Source organism: Neoarius graeffei, chromosome 7, assembly GCF_027579695.1.
Source record: "Neoarius graeffei isolate fNeoGra1 chromosome 7, fNeoGra1.pri, whole genome shotgun sequence".
Taxonomy (NCBI): domain Eukaryota; kingdom Metazoa; phylum Chordata; class Actinopteri; order Siluriformes; family Ariidae; genus Neoarius; species Neoarius graeffei.
The window spans coordinates 40,262,013-40,276,239 of NC_083575.1; the positions used below are offsets into that span (position 1 = coordinate 40,262,013).

Below are 14,227 nucleotides of genomic sequence, written 5' to 3' on the forward strand. Positions count from 1 at the left end.
TAATCTAAAGCGGCAGTGGGTGAGGTTTGTGCAAACAAAGCAGGCAGATTTCATGTCGTCTACTAATAATAAATCTGATTCATCAAGTGTTCATCACCACCAGAACAACCACATAGGAATTAATGGGGCAAAAAGAAACCCATTGATTTTAATAAATGACATTTGATCTGACATTTGGACAGTTCGTCGAGTCCCCTATTATTGCCCACTTCATATTTTCTTTCAGTAATTACACTGAATAAGTGTACGTTTTTTAAATTAGATTTCTGCATTTATTGAAATACATGGAAATATTTTCCCTGTATTTTTGCAGCGGCCAGCTTAGAATAAAAATCTACAAACCGATCTGTGTTTCCAATTCTCTCTGGCTGGTGGTGCGCTATCGGCGGTGAGTGGGACTGTCGTGAACTGGCAGTTTCTCATCTTGGGGGCTTGAAAAGATAACCATTTACTCCGTCCAGAATATCCTTGATAATCATCTACCCCTCTATCTGACACATAAGAATTCCAATCACCTATCAGAATTCTGTCCAAAATGTGATTCCCTATTGAGACTGGTCTAACCACTGCTGAGCACATGAGCGAAATTGATATCTGGATTGTTATATGTGTGATGTCATGCACCCCTTCAGGATCTTTCGGTTCAGTCTCGGCAGATTCCATAAAAATTGGCTGATCTTATCGATTTTCCATCAATTTATGGCCTTTTGGATCAGCTATGGTTCGAAAACACATGGCCAATCAACATAATGACTGTTGCTTTGTACGAGGAAAAAAAGTGTGGTTTAGGGGCATTACATGCACTTTCAAGCTAATCAGATCTCCTGTTGTTGGGAATTTGTTCCTTACTGGCAGTTTTTTTTTTCTTTTCTAGTTATTTTTCTTCCAATCTTCAGTATTGTCATTGTGTCTTATGTGTGTTCTTCATTTATGATTTTAACTGTTTAATAAACAGCTAATCATATAAACACTTCAATATCTTTTGTGCCTTTCTCTAGTTCTGTGAAAAGTCAAGATCTTCTTGTTTTAGAGCTTGTGATGGCTTTTTTTTTCCTTGTGATGCCCTTGATATTTACACATTTTGCTTGAGTGCTAGCCTGTTCTTCATTAAATAAGACTTAATAAGCATGCCGATTGTTTTAAGTCATAAGATGCCATAATGAGGCATTCATATAAAAGATTGTTTGTTTCCTTTCTCCATTCCATTCATCCAGGTGCCACGGCAGATGCAAACATTTGCACACAGCTGTACGTTGCAAGAAGTGTTGAATAGAAAATTGAGATTGCTGCTTTTTATATTGTGCACTTTGATCGCTTGATGTTCTGATATTACTTTAATGTTTTATTCTCTCTCCTTCTCTCATACTCAGTGGGGACATTGGCAGTGCAGTGGAAGGACTCGAGGCTTTGTACATCCAGAACTCAGAAGCTCCGCAAAAAAGCATCGCCTTTGTCTTCCGTAAAGTTCTCGATGCCAACAACGGTGCTGCACTTGATAAACGTGAGACACGTAACCTTTCTCACCTAGAAGACCATGTAGCCTGTGAACTTTGAAAATGCTCCCCCCCCCATTGTGGTGTCCATTGCACTGTTATTAACTGGGCAGAATTTGCATGGCTGAAATAATTATGTTGCTTCAAATTAGGGATGCACTGATACCATCCCTGTGTCTGAAATCGCTCACTTGTTCACTACTCCCTGCTCACTATATAGGGAATTACTATATAGAGGACTATATAGTGAGCTCATTGGTAAAAAGTGTGGGGGGGGGGGATGCTTTCGGACGCTACTCCGTCGCGCTGGTATTTACATCGTTACTGTCACACAATTTAATAATAATAATAATAATAATAATTTATATAGTGCCTTTCACAAACCCAAGGATGCTTTACACAGGAGTTCCCCCCCCCCCCCCCCCCCCCAAAAAAAAGCCACACTAGGAAGAGTAGTGTGCGGTAAAGAGAAAAGTTTTCAAGTTAGCTTTGAAGGAAGAGAGAGTGGAACAGTCACGAAGCGATTGTGGTAACGAGTTTCAAAGTTTAGGAGCAGCAACACTGAATGATCTGCCACCCATAGATGCCAGTTTAAAACGTGGAACAGTCAGAAGTCCACAGACAGAAGATCTGAGGGAGCGGGAGGGACAGTACAAATGAATTAGCTCACAGAGATAGGAAGGAGCGAAACCATGAAGAGCTTTATAGGTTAAAAGCAAGATTTTGTATTTGATCCGAGAAATGACTGGCAACCAATGCAGTTGCTGTAAAACAGGAGTAATATAAGCAGTACGCTTGGCACAATTAAAGCGTGCCAGATCAGGCGGCTGGTGGGTTTTCAAAATAATAAATACATGCATGTATTTTTGTGATAAATACATTAATCAATACCTGCATCTTTCAGTTCTTTTAAATCAAGGCTGAATACTTTCTTCTTTGCTGCTGCCCTTTGATTTGATAAAGTTGAGACTTTTAATTTGATTTCTTTCAACGCAACTGCAATGCATGATGGGATATATTGCTTGGTTAGTGACTATCAGTTGTACACTACTTTTCGTGATGCATTATGGGATATTTTGAGTGCACTATATAGGTTGTAATAATCTTCATTATCGTTTTGGACAGCGCTACAAAATGGCATCCTCACTAAACAGTGCCCTATATAGTGAGTAGGGAGCGATTTCGGACACAGGGCATGTGCGATGTTTTAGTACTCGCCGATTCTAATACAGAAATTAGTAACGCATTTGGTCTTAAGCAACCAGAGGCATAAGGGAACATGTTAAACATGAGCACCATGAACTTCACTTTGCCTCACCAGCAAATTGCAGACCCTGGTCAGTGAGAAGGAAGTGTGACAAATCACAGTCTGTTTTTAATGACCATCCTCGTTGATACAGTTTCACACTGTATATTAAAGACACTCTTTAAATAACCTAGGATGGGTACTTGTATTGCAGGATGATTCTGTAATTTCTCTTCTTTATATTTACAATTTGCTTGCTGCTGTTAATCGTGAAATACGTTCTGATGTCGTTTTGGGTCATGTGTTCATTAGCAGGACAATGTGCACAAGTCTTATGTCACATATCTTGTGCTATCAGGTGTTTTGTTTTGGAGGCAGTGATCTAGCCAGGAAGTCACTTCAGAAGGGGGGGTTTGAGAAAATATATTAAGTAAAACCACCATGTGATCTGAACAATTATATCAATAAGCGGAACATACTCATGCATAGGTTGGGTGCCAGACAGCAGTAGAAGCAATCATGACATGCATTTATTACTTTAATCATTTAATAATAATCATCATCATCATACTCGAGTCATAATCTACACTGAACCAATCTTGAAATATTAATATTATTGCCATAAAATACTAGTCTGGCTAACGCAACTTCAAAGCTCTGCGAGCATTGGTCTGGCAAAAATATTAAGCCCAACCGTTTCCCAAAGCGTGTGGTTGACCCGCCTCCCTGAAATGCCTCAGTTTGCTACTGGTCGAAGCCAGAAAAGGCTGTGACGAAGCTTAAACCAATCACATCACTCTTTCCTCTGACGTATGTGACGCGACGGAAACTGCTTGAGTAACAGGAAGAAGATAAATACCTCCAGGGCTGCTCTTTGCCGCGTTTTCAATGAGAACTTCCCGTTGAATGCTTTCAATACAGCATCTACCGCTGTGTCAAAGGCTTGCCGCTGCTCCATGTTCGTAATGTTTCTAGTGAATGAAGCGCTTCCGGCATAGATTCTGTAAACAATCTATGGCTTCCGGTCGCAGTTCTACTACGTCACTGCCTTGAACACGCCTCTACCTAGGGCCGTTGGAGATGCTCAAAGTTGATTGGCTCCCGATTTTTCGGGAGCTTGGAAGAGCTGGAGATAGCTTGCCTTGCCAGACTAAGTTCGCAACAGCCCCCCGTGTTGCGTCACACTTAGGATGGGCGGGCCCAGGCTAATAAAATACTCCTCATTGAAAATGATTAAAACGCGTACTAGTAATAAAGAGGAAATGGCATTTTATCTCATAAAACCAGGTCTGCGTTTCGGTCATGCTAAACCCCCGAGTAGTTAATTCACTGTAACTTCAATATCGTTATACTTGGAGTGTAGTCTTTGCTTTCAAAGAGAAATGGGGGAAAAAAATTCATTCATGTTTCTGATTGGCTAATCCTGTTTCCTGTCGTAGCAGCTGGTAGGGACGTTAAATATGGAATGAGGACGCATTGACCTTTTATGTACATCATTATAGCACAAGTACTGATCTTGACCTTGAGATTACAGTAATTTTTGTGCACTTAATTACACTATAATGACTTTCATAAAAGGTACAGGCATATAATCCGCTGTGCTCTGTGTCCAGTAACTATCCACAAATATGCCGTGGGAGCTGTGATTGATTTGGAGTGTTTTTAGAAGTATATTTTATACCTCATACCAGGATCAGTGTTGATGCATTTGTTGTCCAGATATTACTTTTGGCATTATTTATTCATTCATACAGTAGAAGCAGGACAAGAACAACACAAGGAGTTTGTGAAAAGCGAAATATTTAGACGTAATCTCAAACCGAAGGGTTTTTTATTTGCATTTCTACCAGTGTTTTGATGTGAACTATATTCCACAGACATTCAGTAGACTTTCTAGGATGGCATAAAGTATGTATCATGTCATACAGAACCAAGTAGTAGTGTGTTTTTGACAAACCATGCCTCCCTCTCTCAGTGAGTGCCATGGTGGAGCGGCTGTGTAATCACTTTGCCACCTACAGACCTGCCACAGACCTCTTCCTGCAGTACATAGACGCGGGCAGGATAGAGGACGCCAGGTTCCTGCTGCAGGTAACTCAGTTCTCCCAAAGCCGCAACATTCTTTGCTACATTTTACTGAAAGCCAGGTACCAACTAAAACATGTTCTATAAATATCTGAATTAAGCAGCTCTTCAGTCCATTATCCCTGTTCAAATGTCATTTTGGGGCAGTTCCTGGTTCTGTCAGGTCAGCCTGCAAGGTTCTTTTCTTTCTGGAGTTATGAAGGACCAATCTCAAGTTTGCCCTAAAGTGAAACTACCCCGAACCCCACCCCCACAAAGAAAGAAAGCACGCACAACTTTATTCATCACACACTTGTGAAATTCCTCTCTGCATTTAACCCATCTGAAGCAGTGAACACACAAGTGAGCAATGAGCACACACACATACCCAGAGCAGTGGGCGGCCATGCTAACAGGAGCAGTTGGGAGTTAGGTGCCTCGCTCAAGGGCACCTCAGCCCAAGGCTGTCCCATATTAACCTGACCGCATGTCTTTGGACACGGAGAGAACATGCAAACTCCACACAGAAAGGCCCTCGCCGGCTGCTGGGCTCGAACCCAGAACCTTCTTGGTGTGAGGCGACTGTGCTAACCATGCCGCCCAGTTGAGTGAAGGCTTTCAGGTGCTGAGCTGCTTCTGGTCCATGTTAATACACGTGTGTTAAAACCCTCCCAGGGGTCTCAGCTTTTTAATTTTGAGAGAAGCATCAGCAGGCAAAACGCACATCCGTCACTACAGGCTTGTACTGTAGATCTCATTGCTACTGAATCCAAAGCAGCGCAGAAGTTTTCCAAAGCATCTCTCACACACACACATTGACAGCCCAGAAGCCTGTGTTCCAACCAAACCCATCATCCCCCAACACAGGCGCACGCACGTGCACTTCTGTCTTTGTGGGGATGCTCACTGATGTAATGCCTTCCTTAGCCCTAACCTTAAGCATCACAACTAAATGCCCAACCTCAACCCTTACCCTAACTTCAGCCCAATTCTAACCTGAACCCTAAAACTAAGTCTTAACCCTCAAACAACCCTTTGAAGAAGTGAGCACTAGCCAAAATGTCCTCACTTCCCAAAAATGTCGTAGCTCTGTTGGTTGAAAGCGTGTTCCGGTCCTCAATATGTAGCAAGTACAAGTGCATCTACAATTTCTTGTTTAATTTGCTGAAACAATCATTTACAGTATGCATGGTTTACAAGGATAGTTACAACTGTCTCTGTAACATCTGTTGAGACACACATTTGCATATCATGTAGACAAACCCAAACAATCTTGGAGTAGTTCTTTGGTAATGGAAAGCAAAATATGGTAACTTCTCATCTCATTATCTCTAGCCGCTTTATCCTGTCCTACAGGGTCGCAGGCAAGCTGGAGCCTATCCCAGCTGACTACGGGCGAAAGGCGGGGTACACCCTGGACAAGTCGCCAGGTCATCACAGGGCTGACACATAGACACAGACAACCATTCACACTCACATTCACACCTACGGTCAATTTAGAGTCACCAGTTAGCCTAACCTGCATGTCTTTGGACTGTGGGGGAAACCGGAGCACCCGGAGGAAACCCACGCGGACACGGGGAGAACATGCAAACTCCGCACAGAAAGGCCCTCACCGGCCACGGGGCTCAAACCCGGACCTTCTTGCTGTGAGGCGACAGCGCTAACCACTACACCACCGTGCCGCCCAAGATAATGGTATTAAATAAAAATTTCACACTGGACGGGGTATCTTTTGACCCTACAAAAGCATAGAAAAGTTGGCTGTTTAACTCTGAACGCAAAATCTTTTATGAGGAAAGAAAAGTCAGGAACAAAATTACGTCAGAAAAAACTGAACTTTCATTTCTTAAAATTCAAACCAAGATTTCTCTGAAGCGACATTGCTATAATTGGGTTGATGATTTTTAAATATGGTTTTCAGTACATTTTGCCTTGGATTCCATACTTTAGCAATATCACTGAGCTAACAAGTTAAAGCAATCTTAATCATTTCATAATTTTGGCCTCTCTGCTGAAGAATTGCCCATTTATATGCTAATGGTGTGTGTGTGTTTGTCTTAAAATTGCATTTCTATCCTTAATGTCTACAACTTTAAAGAGTATGGGTTAAATATACCATGTGCTATATTTAATTGTAAACACGAGCCAGATGCTGCAGTTTGAAATTGTCAAACCTCATGTTGGAAATGTCTGATATTAAACTTTTTTTTTAAATTTATTATTATTCTTTATTATCTCTATGTCGAAACCCTTCATATGAATCAATGGATTGTCTAATATGTATAATTCTGGAAACTACATGCATTACTGACCAGAAATGATTTCCTGTCTGCATGTACACGCTTTGGCCAAAAGTATACGGACACCTGACCATCACACCTATATTTGCTCATTCCAAAACCACAGGACATGGAGTTGGAGCATACTTTTGTTGTCCTAACAGTCGAAAATTACACTATTTTGAAAGGGTTTCCTAGACCACCACATGTAATTCATCATTGACTTTAAAAAAAAAAAAAAGTGAATTATTCCTCATTGAGTGCCAGTCTCATTTCCCTCTACTATTCTCATGTATTTCTTGTATAGCAAAATGTCTGCTTTCCTTAAGGCCTTTAGAACTTGTAAATTTTCATTCGGTTTAAGTCAATTCAACTTTTCTTGTCATTATCCTGTAGAGCATAATGAAAAGCTTTCTCAATGTTCTGTACATGGAACAATGACAACAGACTAAAGTGCAAGACATTTACAAGACAGTATTGAAAAGGTATTGAGAGAAGGTGCTTATACAGTAGACCGTTACAGTTAAGACTTGGGGGAATATTGCACAGTTCTGATAACATGCACAATACCTACAGTAGCAGCAGTTCCAGTTCTGTATGAGTGCTGGATGGTTGAGTACTGTACTTGGTGAGTAATGTGTACGTGAGTGGGTACAAGCAGTTATATAGCCCTGGAGGGGGGATGTGTGGCTTAATGGTACAATAGGAGATTAAACAGGTGGTGAATGAGGGGTGTAGGGTCCTTGATACTCCTCAATTCTGTCCCAATGCGGAGTTCGTCTGTTCTGAACACTTGCTCCAGAGCTTTATGGGTCAGACACAGTGGAGTTACAGTACTGTACAAGGTAGTGATGCAACTGGTCAGTATGCTCTCCACTGCGTATCTGTAAAAGTTTATGATGATCAGAAGGTGCAGATTGGTCGTCTTCAGCCTTCTGAGTAGGCTTTGATGAGATTTGGAGGGTCCAAGAATGGTCTCCAGTTATGTGGACTTTGAGGAATTTGAAGTTTTCCACTCTCTTGACAGCAGTTCCGGTAATGTAAATGGGTCCATGGTTGACGCTTCATTTCCTGAAGTCAACAATCAACTCTTTAGTTTTGTTATTGTTGAGGAACAGGTTGTCCACCAGCAGCTCCACCTCCTCCTCTGTGTTTGCCGTTTCATCATTGTGGATCAGGCTGACAAGAGTAGTCTCATCTGCATATTTAATGATGGTGTTATGCCTGGCGACACCGGTCATGGATGAACAAGGAGTACAGGAGTGGGCTGAGTACACTGCCCAGTGGGACACCAATGTTCAGGGAGAGTGTGGTTGAGGTGGAGTCACCCATCCTGACAGGCTGAAGTCTGCCAGTGACCAAGTCTAAGACCAGTTTCCATGTGGAATGGTGTAGTCTGAGACCTCAGAGGCAAGGCAAGTTTATTTATATAGCACATTTCATACACAGTGGCAGTTCAATGTGCTTTACAGAAGTAAAAGCAAAACAGTAAACAATAGAGAATAAAATTACATAAAATAAATGGGAAAAATATAATAAGAATTAAACAATAATAGAAATAAAATAATAAAATGAAGTAGAAGTTCAAATAGGGGTAGAAAAAAAACAGCAGAATAAAATAGTATAAAAGTTAAGTAAAATTTGAAACATGCAGAAACTGTAAAAGTACAGATTATAAAACATGTAAAGAAGACAATATTAATTATTTAACAGAAAGCATCTGAAAACAGCTTGGTCTTTAACCTAGATTTGAAGCTGCCAACAGCAGGAGCATTTTTAATGTCCTCTGGCAGTTGGTTCCATAGCTGCACTGCATAGTAGCTAAAAGCTGCTTCACCATACTTTGTTTTAACAACTGGTTTTAATAGTACATTTTTCTGCTGCGATCTGGTAGATCTGATTGGGTTAGGCCGCTGCAACATATCAGAGAGGTAATTGGGCCCTGTACCATTTAGAGATTTGTACACCAGGAGCAATACTTTAAAGTCAATTCTGTAGCTTACTGAAAGCCAGTGAAGGGACCTTAGAATTGGCGTAATGTGCTCTGTTCTTTCTGTTCGTGTGAGAACCCTAGCCGCTGCATTTTGCATCAGCTGAAGTCGTTTGATGGTCTTTTTTGGCAGGCCTGTGAAAAGGCCATTGCAGTAATCAACCCTACTAGAGATGAAGGCATGTATCAGTTTTTCCAGATCATTTTTTGACATAAGTCCTCTTAGTTTGGAAATGTTTTTTAGGTGATAGAATGCAGTTTTAGTGATTGCTTTCATGTGACTGTCAAAGTTTAGCTCGCTGTCAATGAAAACACCAAGATTTTTAACCATTTCTTTAGTTTTAATCCCTTTTGTGTCAAGAATAGTGGTAATCCTGAGTCTTTCATCTTTTTTTTCCAAATAGAATTACTTCTGTTTTATCTGAGTTCAGCTGAAGAAAATTTTGTGACATCCAGTTGTTGATTTGATCGATACACTGGTAGAGACATTCAAGGGGGGCATAATCATTAGGTGATAAAGCAAAATAAATTTGGGTGTCATCTGCATAGCAGTGATACAAAATTGAATTGTTATTGATAATTTGCCCAAGTGGGAGCATATAAAGGTTGAAAAGTAATGGTCCAAGAATTGACCCCTGGGGGACACCACAGGTCAAGGACATTGACGTTGAGGAACAATTTCCCATGGTAACAAAGAAGCTTCTATCTTTTAAGTATGAATTTAACCAATTGATAACTTTACCAGTCAATCCAACCCAGAGCTTGTTGGCCAGTTTAGTGTGGATTATTGTCTTAAATACTGAGATGAAGTCAACAAATAACACGCTAACATTGGCATTTTTCTTGTCCAGGTGGGTTAGTGAAGACAGGTGACTCTGGAAATTGCATCCTTTATGGAGCCGTTTGTCCAGATGGCAAACTGAAGTGCATTAGTGCTGTCTGGGATGCTTCCTTTGATGTATGTCATGACTAGCCTCTCAAAGTGCTTCATTATTATAGTACTGAGTACAATCGGGCGATGGTCTTTCTCATGGACTTTAGATTTTATGAGTTTTAAGGTTGTTTTTTTTTTTTTTTTTTAAACCAGCACTATCCCCTATGCCATCTAATGAAAGAGTACACAAATTATAGACTAGGGTCTGAAAGCCTAGTAGGTGTACAGACTCAAATCAAAGCCTTTATGTGCCCACGAGAACATAATTATACTTCAGATTGGGCTGGAACAGTACATTTTAATTTTCATAAAGAATTAAGTGGTTATCCTTCTGACTCCCTATTAGCTGTGTAATTAACCTTCAACCGTAGAGCACAGTTTGAGATATGGAAGAGGATGGAAACCATTCAGCACTTTCAGTCCACACATGTTGTGCTTATACAAATGACTACAAGCTGCTACTGATTTTTAGACGCATGAACCTGCAGACAGTTCCATCTGATGTTAACCTTGCAATCAGTTTTTAGTGTATTTTGTCCCTTTTTTTTTTGTAGCGATGTGCAGCAGTGGCTGAGCAGAAGGATATCATGGTGGCATACATGACCAAAATTTCTCAGAATCCAGGGCAGGTAAAGTACACATTTAATCGTTAGCTGTGGCCTTGTTATAAATTCAGTGCATGTAGTGCAGTATCTCATCCATGGCTTACCGTTCGCCTTAATGAATGCACAGGACCACTGTCTGTGGTGTGTGATGACGCCATTGCCATCTTCACCCACAGTGAAGTTTTTCTTTCTGCTCTCTTTTGTAGATTGCCAAGATAAAGAATCTGTTCGAGCTCATCCCAGACTTCGAGAAGGAGAACATCTACACCTTCATGTTGAAGTGCTATAGTAAGTGTGACTCTAGAGCTTGTCCTCGGCTACGGTAGGCCGTGCAGCTAGAAGTACACCGCTCGCTCTTGTATAGTTCCTTACCGATTCTAAAGTTTCTTGGGATAGTGTGTTATCCAAGTGCACTTTTGAGCTAATAAATTTACGTCTATGTTTTGCGGACTTGAGAGTGCTTACATCGTTGTTCTGTCCTCTGTGCTTATCCGAGTGTGCGGCTCGGCTCGGCTCAGCTTGTGGGTCTGTGGCAAAGCAGTTATTATCCAGCTGATTAAAAATGCAACAAGCTGGGCGTGCATGCTGGAACCAGAAAGCACATTTTGCTAATGCGAACATGTGTTCTCTAATGCGGGCCTGCTTTAGCCAGCCTGGCGTGAGAGCTTTGACATGTTAAAGTACTTACAGAACTCTTCTGTGGCTGTCCATAGTGCAGTAGCACATGCTGTTTAACAAGTCCTGTGGCAGCTGCCCAAAAGCAGAGCAGAATGAATGATGAGATATTAAATGCTGCAGTCTTATTTTAAAATGATTTTGGAACCCCCACCCCCCCAATCATTTCTCTGCTCCTTCTTTGTATGTCTCATCTCTCTCTGTCTCCGTCTGTCAGGTATGGATAAAGACCTGACCTCAGCCAAGGCTCTTTATCAGCAGATACAGGATGAAGGGCTGCAGATCAACGAGTTGTCTCTGAAGAGACTGGCGCTGCTGTACAAGAATGCCGGAGAGGCCGTGCCCTTCGAAGAACCTCCAGTAAATATCACTCGCCACTCCATGAGTTTCTTACATTAATGATGTGCATTAAAGTATTTGGATAAAAACACAAACATGGATTTTGTATACATCCAGCATGTACCGCAGTCTTGAACAAAAAAGGTTCCGGTTTTGGTCTGCCTTTGGAGAAGATGGGAACTCTCACATATGAGGGCTTGTCTTATTGATTGTGCTTTGAAAGGTTAGCATAAGCTGAGTCAAAGATAAATCCGAGTGCACTTTGATCACAGTGCCAAAATATTGTCTGGGTATAATAAATGTGGTATTAATGCAAGTCATCACGTCGCCCAATACTAGTGTCTTGCTTTTAACTGGCATGAAATAACTGAATAAATTTGTTGGTTTTCAACTGGTCGTAAACTCTGTTAACCAGGCACAGGCCTAGAACATCTGAAATCCAGACTTTAAAAGTTGGAGTTAGAAAAGCAGTGTGAGAACATAGAACATTTTGAACTTTCAAATTGATGCACTTTTTTTTTTTTTTAAACCATTTTTGTTAAGCCTAGGTCACAACCGGATGTATGATTTTTTTGGCATTTCCCAAATCGCTGCGTTTTTTTTTTTTTTTTTTTTCGTGGAGAAAGACGCACGTTGGCCATAAGTTTGTCTTGCAACCTGAAAAAACCGTAAGCGCCCGTAGAGTTTGTTTGACATGACAAAGAACCTCTGCGGCCGGTCTACGGCTCAAATCAGCACGTCACACGCGCGTCCTCCATGCGTTTCTTGCGTTTTTTGCAGGTAGACCGGCCGTAGGAGCACGTACGGCCGGTTGTGACCGAGGCTTTACTGATAGTGAAATAACCTAACGTGCTAAATGTGTCATGTATAAATTACATGTCATTTTGTCCCAAGAATCTACTAGATTGTGCAGTTTGTGTATTTATCAGTTCACACAGTCCTGTAATTAGAAGGCTGCTTATCTTCAACTTTTTAAATGCCATATACACAGAATAATATAGTTTGGCTTGCTTCATTTTAAAAATGGTCAACACTGTCACAATGTGCACTTTGGTTCAGCTTGAAATACTACACCACGCCTCCCCACCCTTCCCCTCCTCACCCAAGGTGGTCATGCCCTTGCATGAAACGCCATCATCTGCAGTTCACCTCATCACTTTTCAGCCCTACGTTACCATCAGAACTGCTGTGGGTAGCGTTAGCCCTCTTCTATCTTGTATTATTTAGGGGCACTATTGCTGTTTTTTAGAAACCTACAAGAACAAAAGCCTGTCAAACTGTTACTCACACAAAGCCCCAGCACTCTCACTCCGCTTTGTGTGGACTTAAGTTAATCTCAGGTAGTGTGCTCTCTCTCTCTCTCTCTCTCTCCATACCCTCTGACTCTTTCCGATTTTCTCTCTTTCCCATGGGACAAGGCTAACCTTTCCTGAGAGCGCCGATAAGGGAAGGATTTGAGGTGCTTTTTGCATCTGGTCCTGCATTAGGCTTCTGTTACTTATTGACTTTAATTACAACATTAATAGGCAGAAAACAACATCTGAGTCACACTAACCTTCTGAAAGTACTTACCTTCCACAAAAAAAAAAAAGCCTGCTTTTTGAAACAGCCGCCGTTTAATTAGACGGATTTGAAGGAGGTTTATACACTTAATCTGCAGAATGCAACCACAGTGAAGAATCGATTTATTCTTATTAGGCTTGTGTAGAGAAAAGGCTGTAGATTTGGATGGCAAACAGATGGGCTTTTTAGAAACGGGAATTATAACACAATAAATTGCTTTTCAGAGAGAGAGAGTAGCATGTTGCAGGATGTTTGTGAAAATTTGGATTTCTCTCCCTTTCTTTTTCCCTATAAACTTTACACACGTATATATTTATACATTTTTCTTTTCTCTCTGCAGGAGACATTCAAGTTCTACGCAGACAAACTGAAAGCCTTGCACACCCAGAGTCCTCCAGATAACTAGAGTCCCTTCTCTTTTTTTTTTTTTTTTTTTTTTTTTTTTTTAAATACGTATGCCTAGATCCTCTAATGCTGTGATGTCAGTGATGCTTGGTAAACTGTTGCTTATTACAACTGCATTGAAAATTAATGTGATGTACAGAAGTATTTATGTTAATAAATGTGTTACACATCTTTATTTTCTGCTTTGAAATATTAATTTTTTTTTTTTAAATTTTGGGTTTATGGGAATCTTTGAACACCATACACTTTGCAAATTTAATACCAGCTTAGGCTTTTGGAAAGAGTTTTTAATAAAAATGTGTAGTGAAGTCCAAGCCTGGAGTCCAAGGAAACGTCTGGGTGTGAAGGATGATGATTGTTCTTTGCCCTGTTAATCAGAGTAACACTAGTTTGTGTATCGAGGAGGTGGCATTTTGTTTTCTCCTCGAAGTGCTTTGGTCTAAAACCATGTATATCTCTTGACTTCACATGTGCCACCTGTCACCTTCCTGTATTAATAGTTATCTTAGTTAACCGTCCTCATGAGTGGCAGTTAGCTATAACAAAAGAATAAAAATACTGAAGTTACCTTTGTGCACATAAATACACATTTTGCACAGCACATCTGTTATTTAGTGATAACCGGTAATCA

At 40.8% G+C, this 14,227-nt stretch overlaps 1 protein-coding gene across 1 annotated transcript in view; it reads left to right on the forward strand.

Moving 5' to 3' along the window:
* Positions 1–13,771, forward strand: part of lrpprc (leucine-rich pentatricopeptide repeat containing) — a 112,216-nt gene extending 98,445 nt beyond the window's left edge. Inside the window, exons 33-38 of the mRNA XM_060925619.1 lie at positions 1,371–1,501; positions 4,715–4,830; positions 10,564–10,638; positions 10,821–10,902; positions 11,507–11,649; positions 13,532–13,771. Coding sequence (XP_060781602.1) covers positions 1,371–1,501; positions 4,715–4,830; positions 10,564–10,638; positions 10,821–10,902; positions 11,507–11,649; positions 13,532–13,597 — 613 coding nt within the window. The 3' untranslated portion in view covers positions 13,598–13,771. The remainder of the gene's footprint in view (positions 1–1,370; positions 1,502–4,714; positions 4,831–10,563; positions 10,639–10,820; positions 10,903–11,506; positions 11,650–13,531) is intronic.
* Positions 13,772–14,227: the final 456 nt, after the last annotated feature.